We start from the raw sequence: 13,862 nt of genomic DNA, 5'->3' as shown, positions 1-13,862 counted from the left end.
AAGGACTCTGCGTATAGGACGATCAAGAGACTAGGAGGCCCCATGAATCTCGGCAGAATTTGAAGAGAGCTGTGACTCTGGTTTCAAGCACTGAACTAGGGTGGTCGAGGCTCAGAGGAGCAGTGGGGTCGAGAAGGGGATCCAGACAATCACAGTGTCTCTGTCTTATTCTGTTTTTATATTGGTGTGACAAGGCACAATGCTCAGAAAGCACTTCGGGCAGGAGAGGGTTTATTTTGGATTAGAACTCTGAGGTCACACTCCATCGTTAAAGGAAGTAGGAAACTCAAGGCAGGAACCAAAGCAGAGGAAGTGGGGAACGCAGCTCACTAGGTCAGGGATGGAACTGCCTCCAGTGTGCTAGGCCCTCCCACATCAATCATTTGTGAAGAAAATGCCCCCACAAACTTTATTACAGGCCAATCTTACGGAGGCATTGTCTCAGTTAAGAGTCTCTCTTCCCAGATAGGACTAGGTCGAGTTGACCAAGCCCAACTAGCAGAGTCCTCCTTTGGCCACCCCCATGCTGGCCACCAGGGGGAGTATGGTTTATTCCTGCTTAAAATTCTCCTAGTTCCTGAGTGTGCTGCTTTGAGAAAGGTTCTTTTTGTGAGTGTCTGTCCACACCTGTCCACACCTCAGCTCTTCCTGTCACTGCTTTAGAAGCCCCAAAGAAAACAGAGCCAGCAGTTGGTATTATTAAAAACCAGCACAGCCTGGCTATCATTGTTGCAGTTTCCCTGAGTGCTTCCCCTCAGATTAGAATCCCTAGACATCCAAGACTGGTGTCATAGCCAACCCAATGCAAAGTAAGTAACCACAAATCATCATGGGTATGTTTACCTAGTAAGTTTCCCGTTCAGATTATGTTTTTTTTTCTACAGACGCTGCTCTTTGTTCTTTTTTTCTTTTCTTTTCTTTTTTTTTTTTTTTATACAAAATAATGGTGGACATACTGAGGTGAAATGACAGGGTGGGGTGGAATCCGTGCTTTGAATGAGTGCACAGAATCCTGGGCGAAGCCTCTAAGTGCAAAGATCCCCCCAACAGTGTGTTGTGTTGTGGGCTCCATACATGGACCCTGATGCCTGGTCACAGTGGCCGGGCGGGGAGGAACAGTGGAAGAAGAACTTTTGGCAGAAGGAAGTTCTTACCGAGGCCGGAAAACAAAGCAAAGGGCTGGGTCTGAGACTTTGAGCACTTTGGACCAAGTGCTCAGAAGGAGGAGGGACTCAGAACGGGGAGGGACATGTGTGCTGTATCCACAGAACCACAGCCACCTGTACTGGCAGGAGGGGTAGGTAAGGAGTTTGGAGTGATGCGGCCCTTGGAGACAGAGTGGCGTTGGTGGCCATGAGCTGATGGGCACATAGGCCGCCTTGTTTATTGCTCTGCCTTATTTAGCCAAATGGGTAAATGGTTGCTTTTGTGCCACCTCTTCATCATTTAAAACTGAAAGGGATTCCAAAACAAAAGCAACAACTCCATTGTTGGGTTCTCTTCACAAAGGGCTGTGGTCCTGAGAAACTGGGTGGAAGATACCCCTTCAGGTAGAGCCCCAGTTTTCCTTCACCCTATTCCTCCTGTGGCCTTACCTATCTGTCTTTGCAGCATGATAGGCTGGAAATCTGGCTCTGAGGTAAAGGGCAGCCGTTACGGGTGGTAAGCAAGGAGCTGAGTGATGTGATTCAATGTGCATTTTAGAAAGCTCACTAAGATTTGTAAGATTTGAAGAATGGCGGGCTAAGACCACAAGACCAGTTGAGAGCTACAGCAAAGGCCATTTTGAGAAACTGAAGCATGGGTTGGGGCTATCTATGGTAGCAGGTGCCAAGAGGAAGGGATTGATTTTTAAATTGCTTCAAGACTTTAGGGGGATATAAATCAATCTGCAATGAGCTATCACTACATAACCACTGGGAGTCCTGCACTAAAATTTAATATCAAGGGTTGATGGTGACATGAAACAGTTGGAAAGCTCAAGCTCGGCTGGTGGGGAGGCAAAATGATGTAATATTTTTGCAAAATAGTACAGCAATTTTGGATTGAGCTGAAATTCCACTGTACATACCACGCAAGCATCAGAAGGCATGAGTCCTGGGCTTGGGGTGCTAGGATAACAAGAATTTGTCAGAGGCCTGCTTCTATGCAAGCTCTTCCTTGGCCTGTGTTCCAGTCGAATTCTACTGATCAGCAATACTCCCTTGGGCAAGGGATGAGCTCCTCGGTGCCTAATTCTGTAGGAAGTAGTAAAGACAGCAATTCTTGCCTGTTGGGGATGCTGCTCTGTCTCCCTGTTCTCCATTTCTATCTTTTCAAACATTTCTTCTCTCTCCCCTACTGCTACCACTGCTGAGGAATCTAAGTGAAGAATCAAATGTGTTCTGTAGAGGGAAACAACTGGACATAAACCAATGGGGACAAGTATTGTCTGTCTCTCTGTCTCTGTCTCTGTCTCTGTCTCTGTCTCTGTTTCTCTCTCTCTCTCTCTCTCTCTCTCTCTCTCTCTCTCTCTCTCTCTCTCTCTCTCTCTGTGCGTGTGTGTGTGTGTGTGTTTACATGAAATATCAGAGGCAGGCCACTTTATAAAGAGAGCCAGGATCAAGGACTTAGCTCAGTAGTAGAGCACTTGCCTACAGTAATGGTTCATTTCTATCATGAATGTCAAGAGATTGAGACCTGAGTGGGAAGTTGGTAAAGTGCACATCCAGGTGTGGCTCTGGGGCTTTGGAGCTTTTGCCAGAGACTAGCTAAGGGAAGAGCACCCCCCCCCCCTGAGTGTGCATGCTACCAAATAGGTTGTGGCCCCACGGAGTAAATGAGGAAAGGCAGGGTAAGCCACAGTGTGGGCATTCCCTCTCTGCTTCCTAGCAGCTGTGATGTGCACTGCCCTGCTCCTCCCTGTCCGTCCTCCCTGCCAGGATGGAGTGAGTCTCTGAAACCACGACCAAAGGAAACTCTCTCCTCATTTGTTCCTGTCAGCTTCTTTACCACATGATAAGAATGGGCAGCACATAGCAGGTGAAAGGCTCTGGTGCAGACCCCAGGACCATAAGACAAAACTGAACTAAAAACCCCAACAACAGCAAGTAAAAGGAAAAAGGGGAGGGGAGTGAGTGATAATTCAAAGACAGACCAGAGTTTAGTCCTCCAGACCCCCATTTTAAAAGTTAGACATGTGCTTCTAAGACCTAAGGAGGCAGAGACAGGCAAATTTGTGGTTCAGTGGCCAGCCAATCTACCTCAATTGTGATCCTGAGGTCCCAACAAAAGACTTTGTCTCAAAAATACAAAATACATGGCATCTGAAGAGGTATGTTGACTTCCAGTTGGTGACTACATGCACATGCATGCACACACACAAGCTACACAAACACACACATATACAAACACATACAAACTCACATACATACACACACACAAAGAGGTTTATTTTGGTGTGTGGTTGGAAGTACAGGGTTGAGAAACCTTATCCAGCTATGGCTTTCTTGCTGGCAAAGTCTCTGGGCAGTTGAGACAAAGTCTGTGAACTGTGTATATGTGTGAATGTCTGGTGTTTTTCCTCATAAAACCACCAGAAACCTACCCTAATCTTAATGACATCTGATCCTAATCATTTCTGTAAGGCCTCACCTCTAAACACCACAGCTGAAATAACCTTTTACCTCTTCATACCTCACGATAGCCCTGGGGCCACTCACATTGCATCAGACCCACAGGAAGACTTGCTCTGGGGAGTTCTTGTGCTGTGCACTGTGGTGAAAAGAAGGATGGAGCCAGCCTCAGGGAACCAGCTGCTCGGGAGCCAGGGCTGGAGAAGTCAGGGGTTCACTCTTCATTACATCCTGCTCTTCTCTGGGTTTCTCTCTCTCTCTCTCTCTCTCTCTCTCTCTCTCTCTCTCTCTCTCTCCTTGGGGTGCCTGCCACCTGTTCATGCTGTTGCTCCAGCATTCAAGAGCAAGGACCCTCTGTCTTGAAAACTCCAAGTAAAAGACTCAGTGATGAACCTTTCTTGTAGTTTCCACACACATGCCAGTCAACTTTGTTAGACCCAGGCTCACCTGATACCACCTGAAGAGAGTGGACTGAACTAGCTGGAAGTGGTGGCAATGAAGGGACATATTCTCTGATATATGGAGGGTGTAGAGGTGACAAGGGGGGCTTGTGCTGAATGGAGGCAGATGATCAGGACTGTATAACTGGAAACTGAATATTGTGGCCCTCAGGGGGCCTTTTTCTAGGCATCTTCCAGAGTGCCAGCCTCTGGCTGGGCCTTGATTTCCAGCCTAAAGACCAGATAGGTTTTTTTGAAAGTCTATCAAACTCTCTGAGAACACTGACATTATGACACTCCACATCACCAAGGGTTTTCTAGCAGTGAATGCCCATGTTAACAGATATATACGCAGAACTTGTGATCAACTGGCCTTGAACCTGGATAAGACAGTCCAAGGTCATATGGAAAAAAGATCAATACGGGCAAACAGAAAACTGAGTCTTACTACACAGAGACTCAGCAGAAGATAAATTCCAAAAGAAAAAAAAATATTATTTTTGGCTTTAGAGGGACTGAAAATATATCGCACCCTTGAGACAAGAGCAGCCCTTCAGCAGCTAGTCTGCATATTCATACATGACCTTGCTCTCAGGTGAGGTAGCCTACAGGTAATCACACTCCAGTAACAGAAAGACAGAGCACAGATCTTTGTGTTTCTAAGACTAGTCTTTGTGTTCTCTGACAGAGGGAACCAGGAGTCACTAGAGATCCGGTAGGTCAGGAAATGTACAAGGTGGATCTGGAGTTTACTGTGATATGAATCAGGAAGTACTTACAAGATCCACAGACAGACCCAGAATGATGGGGGTGTGTCAGAAGTGCAGAGGCCAACTCAAACAGCTCCCATCAGGCTTAGTTAGACTCTCAGCAAATAGCACCTGACACAGAACCTTGGCAGAGGGCAAAATCTGGCACTGACTGCCTCAGGTGGGTTAATCTCAGACCAAGGTTAACGCTGACAGTTAACAATGACATAACTCCCCCAGTGTAGGGGAATGCCAGGGAAAGAGGATGGGAGTAGGTGGGGGGGAGACCCTCATAGAGGCAGGGGAGGGGGCAATGGTGTAGGGGGTTTCTGAAGGGGAGACCTGGAAAGGGGAAAACATTTGATATGTAAATGAAGAAACTATCAAGGAAAAACAATCAGCTAAGTTTAAAATAAAGAAGAAGAAGCAAGGGAGCTGGGGATGGGGGGTTTGTGGAGGGAAGTCGGGAAGGGGAATAACACTTGGAAAATAAAATATTATGAAAGGAAACAAAACAAAACAAAAACAAAACACTGATATGGTTCGTGATGTTAGTGGTTGGTATCCTTGAAGGGAGGTGATGAGAATATTTCTCTTTCTCCCCCAGGGCCATAAACCCATCCTAACCATGAGGAAACCTCAGACAATGAACTGGTGGGTGTTCTACAAAATCCTACACGTGTTCCTTACTACACAGACATACATTCCTAGTGGCTAGGTTGGTTGTGGATAGGGTAGTAGAGACAGTTAGGGAGAGAAGATTGAACACATTTCCTAACTAGTTGAACGAAAAGACAAGATTGTTGATAGGGGAGAGTGCTTAGACTCAGCCCATCAAAGAGCTTCAAGCTCTGATGCAGGCATTTTAGTTCAGAGAGGCCAGAGGAGAGGACACAGAACTCTGTAACAACGTAATTCATGATTTCTTAGAACTCTGGGGCTGCAGAGATGGCTCTGTGGTTAAGAGTGTTGCATCCTCTTCCAGAGGACTTGGGTTTGATTCCCTGTACCCACACACATAACTGTCTTTAACTCCAGTTACAGGGGATCTGATACCCTCTTCAGGACATCACAGGCACCAAGTATGCAAGAGGTGCACATATATACATGCGTGCATATACCTAAAATAAAATACTCTCCCAAACCTAAAGGGTGCGCATATCTTGACTGAGGTTAACATCTAGCAAAGAGACTCAAGGCTATATAACACTGCAGTATTTGAGGACAGAAGAAGCCAAAAGAGAATAAAAAAGTCACCGACAAAGACATATTAGGGAGATTTCTGGACTTAATAACAACACAAAGAACAAGAGAATGGACAGTTCTATTTTTTTTTTTTTCTGACTTAAAATTCCTTATTGGGCAAACCTTCATCAAAGGATAAGCAATAGTTTCTTGATCTATTAAGTTGGACCAAATCACCTCTTGCCATGGGTCTATTGGATTTGTATTTCTCCCCCAATCTGTTTATATCCCTAGCCCCCACGTGATGGTAATGAAAGTGGGAGGTGGCACAGTGGGTCCAGCACTTGCTGAGCAAGCATGGAAAGCCAATGTTTGGATACAGAGCACCCATATAGAAGCCAGTATGGTGTGGTGATCTGCCTGCAATCCCAGCACTAAGGAAGGAGAGATGGGACATACTAGCCAACTAAATTAGCCAAACCAGCAAACTGTGGGCTCAGAGAGGAAATCCCACCTCAGCCAAGTGCAGAGCAATTCAGAAAGACACCCAGGGCCAACCTCTGTACAGGCATATGCTCCCACACACATACAAACATGCATATACACAATAGTCAGGCCTTTACAGAACGGATGGGAACCAGTGCCTTTTGGTGGTGGGGGTGAGGTGGGATGGGGACGGGGGGGGGGGCGTTGGTTTTCAAGACAGGGTTTTTCTATGTAGGTCTAGCTGTTCTAGAACTCATTTTGTAGGCCAGGTTGGCCTTGAACTCAGAGATCTGTGCATGTGCCACCACACCTGGTGGAATCAGTGATTTTTAAAAGAAGCTCCGGGAGCTCACTTGCCTCTTCCACAGTGAGAAAGTACAAAGGTTTTCTGGTAGGAACAAAAAAGCAAACTCTCCCACATACCAAAACAGCTAGTGTCTTGATCTTGGATTTCTCAGCCTCTAGAGCAATGGAAAATACCTCCCAACGAGAATTAAATTCAACACACAAATGAACCATGGGGCGGGGGATGCATCCAACTCCTATCTAAACTGCATCACTAACGATGAGAATGTCCCCTCCAGACACTGCTCAGACCCTCAGATGTAAGGAAAAGGAGGTTAACCAAATTCAAACAAGTCGGAAAAAAAAAGTTGCACTGTCTTTATTGTAAAATTGCATAGTACATTGATTGTGCACGCTTTTAAATAGAGCAGGGCGGCCCCACGAAACCGCCCTCTTGTGTGGGGCATCTAAGGCTGGTTTACTATGAACGGGGAGCCGGGACCAAAGTGCTGCCTGGGCTTAAGAAAAAAACCATAATCTGATTAAGCAGAAGTCAGAGAGCTAATGGATTTGAGTCCATCTGAGAATATTGAAAGGAGGAGAGACTTTAACTGGGCTCAAAGGAAACATCGGGAGAGGGGACACGTTGATTTCAGGGGACAGGAATCAGGAGCAGCTTGTGGAGGGAGAACAAAGAGAAAGGAGACAAAGGGCTCATGCCTAGTGCCCCAAACCTAGATGAATGACACCTGCACGAGTGTGTCCATAGACAGCACTCTGGGTAGCCCAGAGGCATGGGCTAGGGCGTTACCATGGCTACAGAAAAGCCACACATTAGAAAAATAACTTAAAAGCTATACAATCGTCATTATAAATATTTCGACTTTTAAAACTAGCTAGTGTTGGTTAAAAAAAAGGTTCACAGTTACTCTGAAGAGAGCGGTATCTCTATTGCACAGTAGTGGAAAGTCTGCTCTGATCCTCCTGTGTAAACAATCCCTCTCCTCAGTGACGTCAGGACACAGAGAAACAGCGTTTGCTGTAAGCAAAGCACTTTGGGTACAAGGCACGTCAAAGCTGTCAAGCTCTACTGGAAGCATGAGAGGCCCACAGAGGCCCACTTCCTTTCCCGTGTGGCATCTTGGCAGTTGGTTCAGGTCTTGAATCAGACTGCAGGTGACGACAGTCTTGTGATAGAAGTCCTGTTCTCATTCCACAGTGACAGACTTGGCTAGGTTTCTGGGGAAGTCAACCTAAAAGGAAAGACAGGAGGGTAAAGGATGATGCTCACATGAGGTCCTTGCTTAGCATGCAGAGTCATGGGTTCCATCTCCAGCACCTCATAAAGCAGGCACAGAGAGAGACAAACCTGGACAGCCAGAGGGTTAGAAGTTCAAGGCCAGCCTCTACCACATAGCAGTTTGTTGAGTATCTCACAGGTGGCAGTACCATGCTGTTTCTGCACTCAGGTATTCATGTACACAAAACCACACAGGCATATATACAATTAAGAATAAAGCTTCAGCCGGGCGTGGTGGTGCACGCCTTTAATCCCAGCACTCGGGAGGCAGAGGCAGGTGGATTTCTGAGTTTGAGGCCAGCCTGGTCTAGAGAGCCAAGACAGCCCAGGGTGTATAGAAAGAAACCCTGTCTTGAAAAACCAAACCAAACCAAACCAAACCAAAGAACAAAGCATCATAAAAAGAAAATGAAAAGAACAAACAAACATTAGGATTGGGGTGTAACTCACAGATAGTGTCTGCATAGCACATGCTTAAGACCTTTGTTTGACCACCAGCACCAGAAAAATTAATTAATGAAAAAAAATCATGTTTTTGGAGGAATGTACATGAATTTCACAAGATTGTTACTTAGAGTAGAGACTGAGAAGGAAATGTGATTGGAAATGGGTAAGAGAGTGGGTTTCTACTGGTCTGCAAGAAGATGTTTTATTTATATGCTAAGAAAAAACTGAAACAAATACAAGAAAAAGTTATCAAGTACAAATTGGATGATATACTTAGGTGTGTCTGGGATATTGTTCTTTGGATTGTTATAGTTATATAAACTTCTCAAAATAAAATTGTAGCATAGGTTTTTTTGTTTTTTGGTTTTTTTTTTTAGCACAGTGAATTTTTTCTTACACATTTGCTGGTGAGATAAATCATTTCTTTTCTGAGGTGTAATCTGGATGTTAGCAGTCTCCAAATGTCAAATCATTTTCTCCACAGTGACAGATCTTAAATGTGGGACAATGATGTGCCTACAAACATGTTCACTGTGATATTATTCATACAAATGAAAAATTGGAAACAGCAGCCTCTTTAGTAACTATTCAGTAAAACCATGTTAAGAGCTTGGAATGGCGGCGGCCCCAGAGCTGTCTCAGGGGTTAAGAGTGCTTTGCTCTACCTGAGTATCTGAGCTAGATTCCCAACACCCACAGCACTGGCTCACAACTACCTACAACATTAGTTCCAGGGGGATCTGAACTAATCCGATCCCCAGGGACTTATGGGGGAAACTATGTATGTGTAGCATAGAGTTGCATAGATACAAGTACAGGCATATAAATAAAAATGTAAAAATAAAAAAGATTTTAAAGGAATACTATACAACAATTGAACGTTGCACCTAACACGTTCATAAAGATGAAAATAATTTGGTATAACAATACAAGGAAGAGACAGAATCTTAACTTTGATAACAGGAGTGTTTGTTTGTTTGTTTGTTTGTATCTGAGTCTCTCTTTGTAGCACAGGCTGCCTCACGTGTGTAATTTGCCTGCCTCAGCCCCAAAATGCTGGCTTCTAAGTGGGTTTCACCACACCTGCCTTGAGAATTTATTTATTTATTATTTATTTATTTATTTGTTTGTTTTGGCAGCTCTTAGGGAATCTAAACAACCTTAAAATGAAAGTTACTTTAAATGATGTCATTTCTCCAATAAGCATTTTAATCCAAATAAGTGTTTAAAAAAAACCAAAACAGCAACTTGTCCATTACAAACAGCACAACGACATATCTGTGCATTGAAATGGTACCCTGAGCCCATAACTATGTACAAACTCCTTAAAAAACTACAATGCACCGGTAAGAGAGAACCTTTAGCTTTCTGTTTCAACCCTTTGCTGTGCTTCTGCCAACTTTAGACTTACATCATAACCTCGGAGGACAGCCAGATGGAAGGACAGAAGCTGGAGTGGAATCACGCTCAGGATCCCCTGGAGACAGTCCACCGTGTGGGGAAGCTCAATGGTTTTATATGCAAACTTGGAGCTCTCGGTGTCATCCTTGGAACACAGTATGATGGGGCGGCCCTAAAGCAGAGAAAGGGGATCATAAAGTACCGTGTTTCTGAAAGAAGCAAACCCTCTCCCGCACCGAGTATAGCTTCTGGAATTTTCTGGAGTCAGCACTGCTATAGTGGTGACATTCTCAGTGAGGTCACGTGTATGCCACGTGTAAAGGACAGGTGTGTTTCTTGGTGTCTTTCTTCCCCTCTCCTGGTCAGGTGACTGCCCCTTGCACCATCATTCAGCATCCATTTGTTGACCAGCTTCACAAATGCCTTGACCTGACCTACTCCTAACTCTTCATAATCCATGAAAATAGAATCATGAGCAAAGGTGAATTTTGGGTAAATGCCACGGGGGCAATGAAACATGAGTGAGAGAAAGTGATAAGGTTTACAGGATGTTAACACTGACTGTCAACTTGACCAGATCTAGAATCACCTAGGAGACAGGTCTCCAAGCACATCTGTGTGGGATTATCTAGTTTATGTCAATTGAGATGGGATAACACATTCTGAAAGTGGGCGGCACCGTTCCCTTGGCTTGGATCCTAGACGGCATAGAAAGGAGAAGGTAAACTGAGGACCAGAATATGCAGTTTGATTAGCTGCTTCCTCAAACTCCTGCTACCCTGACGGGCTATATCCTTGAACCATGAACCCAAATAGATCCTTAAATTGCTTTTATCAAGGTTTTTAACAACTGAGAAGTAACTAGGAAGGTTTGGGAGGGCAGAGCCAAGCAAGCCTGGTCTACACAGCAAGTTCAAGCCAGCCTTGGCTATGTATAAAGAGCCAGGTAGCTCTTTACATTGGTTAATGAAGCTATTTGTGTAGAAACTCCTCCCTACCCCCTCCTTTGCCCCCTCCCCACAAAGCAATAGGAAAAGCCAATGCAAAGAAAGGCTCAGAAGGAAAGAATGAGCTTGGCATGAGTGAGAATTAGGGCAGGTGGAATACCTGGAACTCAGTGGTTCCATTATGTAGAATGGGAGAGAGGTCACCGTAGTCTGATGGGAAGCTTTGAGAGGGATTTCAGTAGGAAATGACACAACTGTGTCTTTATACTAGCTCTCTAACCACAGCGCTGAGATCTATGTGGCGGTGGCTGGCTTAAGCACCTTACTGAAATTCGTCTAGCTGTGACTTCATGAATCTAAGTGGTCTCTGCCCTCCTATCTCCATGAGGCCAGAGAATAATTGATCTGGCTGGTTAGTTCCTGGGAGAGAGTTAACCAACCTTTGGACTTTGAGGGATTAGAAGTGTCATTGTTCACACTGGACCCCTTGAGCTGTACTTGAGTTTATTGCTAACAAGATAACTCAGTCTCAGGATGGGGACTGACTATGTTCGATAGATAAACTGTGATTAGAAAGTTGAAGCTTAAGCCGGGCAGTGGTGGCGCACGCCTTTAATCCCAGCACTTGGGAGGCAGAGGCAGGCGAATTTCTGAGTTCAAGGACTGAGTTCTGGTCTACAGAGTGAGCTCCAGGACAGCCAAGTCTATACAGAGAAACCCTGTCTCAGAAAACAAAAACAAAAACAAAACAAAACAAAAAAACAACAAAAAAAAGAAAGTTGAAGCTTTGAGTCACCAAGAACAGAAGCAGGGTTGTAGAGCAAGTTCTATCACATGGTCAATGATTTAGTCATCGTGTCTTTGTAATGAAACCACAAAGAAAGTCTTGCCAGGCAGTGGTGATGCACGCCTTTAATCCCAGCACTTGGGAGGCAGAGACAGGTGGATTTCTGAGTTCGAGGCCAGCCTGGTCTACAGAGTGAGTGAGTTCCAGGACAGCCAAAGCTATATAGAGAAACCCTGTATTGAAAAAAAAAAAAAAGAAAGAAAGAAAGAAAAGAAAACCTTGAAGGAGCTCAAGGGAGCTCTCTGGTGACAGACATCAATGTACCTGGAGGGGCACTCACTATAAGGACATCTTGGACTTCGCACTATGGCTCTGTCCTCTGGGGCAAGCCCTAATGTGAATCCACTTTCATAGTAAACACGGCACTTTCCTAGGTTCTGTGAGTTGTTCCAGAGAGTTCTGAACATGAGGGGTTCGGGAGCCTCCAAATTTGCAACCAGTCTGAGGCATGGATGCTCATGAGTTCCTAATATGTGGATTCGGATGGGGGGTCAGTCTTAGGAAGAGCTGTGTAGTTACTCTCTGAAGGCTGACTTAACTCTGCACAGTTAGCATTAAAATCACATTACAGCAACCTCGGGAGGAAACTCCTCCCCTAAGATGCTGCCTTAGAAGCACCTCCTCTGTCTCCAGCCCTAGGGTCCAGGGCAGCTCAGAGAGAGACTGGTCACTGGCTCTCACTAAGGAGCTGGAGGATATGACCTCAGGCTCACTAGTTCCCTGCTAAATTTGCATGGTATTAAAAAGGACCCAATAGGCCAGTGAGATGACTTAGTGGATCTATCTCTGCCAACAAGCCTGAAGACCTGAAGTCCAGCCCCAGAACCCACATGATAAGTAAGAGGAGAGAAATCACACCTGCAAGTTGTCCTCTGACCTCCACGCATCTGCTATGGCACATACCTGCCCCTCTTCCACATTAAAAGATAAATGTAAACAGAAGGGGACAGGACAGAGTGTGGTCACACCCACAGACAGCAGCCAGGGATGATGGCACTGGCTGAGATGGGCATGTGTGGTATGGAACAGGAGAGCAGGGACGTCGGTCTCTTGGAGAGCCCTCACCTGGCGGGCAGTGACCTGCTGCAGGGCATTCTGGCACTTGGCAAAGCAAGGATCCTTCATGATGACCATGATGACTGGCATCTGCTTGTCGACGAGAGCAAGGGGCCCGTGCTTCAGCTCTCCGGCCAGGATACCTTCTGAATGCATGTAGGTTATCTCTTTAATTTTCTAGGGAGACACAAGTTAGGATCAGTGTCATGCTGGGGAGGTGGGGGCTGCAACAGAGAAGACAGAGAGACAGAGGGACAGAAGGAAACTGGGAGAGGGGGGTACTCAGAGGGTAAGAGCTGAAGGCCTCAAGGCAGACAGGGGCATATATAGATGGGTCAATAGCAGCAAGGGATGCTCCGGGCCAGGAGAGAGGATGGGCTGCTGACCAGAGCATGAACAATCCCATAATACAAAGCCCAGATAGTAACCTTACAGCCCCCAGGCACAACAGTGGCACCTCTCTTCAGTTCAGTGCACAGCCACCCATCCAACCAATCTCGTTTGCCAGCCGCCCCCCAACCCCTTTGCAAGTCACGTGGTCTTCCTGGTTACCACAGATAATGGTGGCATTGTATTCTGCTTAGATATGCCCTTATTCAATTAGCTGGTTAACCATGCTCCCAATTTTAGATCCTTAGTCACATCTAAAACAGTTGCTTAGGTTGACCTATCTAGTAAATCCCCACACTGTGGGCTATTATTTGATATTTTCCCCCTCGTTCAGGTACATACACTTTCACTCATTCACCACGAAGTCTTCATCAATGCACTGATGAGAACGTTAAAGAAAATACTCCTCCACGTGTCTAGAGCTAGTTAGTTATTTGGGTCAGGCACACCCCGTGAGGAACGAGGCTCCTCCTTGGAGACCACAGACAGCTGGAGTGCTGGCCTCCAAGTGACCACACAGGGGCCATTGACTTGTGCCAGCAGCAGCCCTAAACACTCCTTTCTTCCCTCAAAGACCAACTTGGAGACACGGTTGAATGTGAATCTTTCATCAGCAACGCTCGGCCGCCGCAGCTGACCCCCACAGCCAGAGAGCAGAACTGTCAAGAGGCTGAAAGTTCACCCTGCCCAGTCTGTGCCTCTTCTGTGCCCCTGT

At 45.7% G+C, this 13,862-nt stretch overlaps 1 protein-coding gene across 2 annotated transcripts in view; it reads right to left on the bottom strand.

The window, feature by feature from the left end:
* Window positions 1-7,116: 7,116 nt before the first annotated feature.
* Gfpt2 (glutamine-fructose-6-phosphate transaminase 2) overlaps window positions 7,117-13,862 on the bottom strand; it is a 48,186-nt gene continuing 41,440 nt past the window's right edge. Inside the window, exons 17-19 of one of the 2 annotated variants that reach the window (XM_021176431.2) lie at window positions 12,767-12,934; window positions 9,918-10,079; window positions 7,117-8,012 (exon numbers count right to left, since the gene is read on the bottom strand). In XM_021176431.2, coding sequence (XP_021032090.1) covers window positions 7,968-8,012; window positions 9,918-10,079; window positions 12,767-12,934 — 375 coding nt within the window. In that variant the 3' untranslated portion in view covers window positions 7,117-7,967. Of the gene's footprint in view, window positions 8,013-9,767; window positions 10,080-12,766; window positions 12,935-13,862 lie in introns of those variants that run through there. The other variant, XM_029483006.1, reaches the window with a different exon arrangement.

The sequence above is a fragment of the Mus caroli genome, chromosome 11 (genome assembly GCF_900094665.2).
Source record: "Mus caroli chromosome 11, CAROLI_EIJ_v1.1, whole genome shotgun sequence".
NCBI classification, from domain to species: domain Eukaryota; kingdom Metazoa; phylum Chordata; class Mammalia; order Rodentia; family Muridae; genus Mus; species Mus caroli.
Note: the sequence above shows the minus strand (reverse complement) of the source record. Positions and strands in the feature narration are given on the sequence as shown.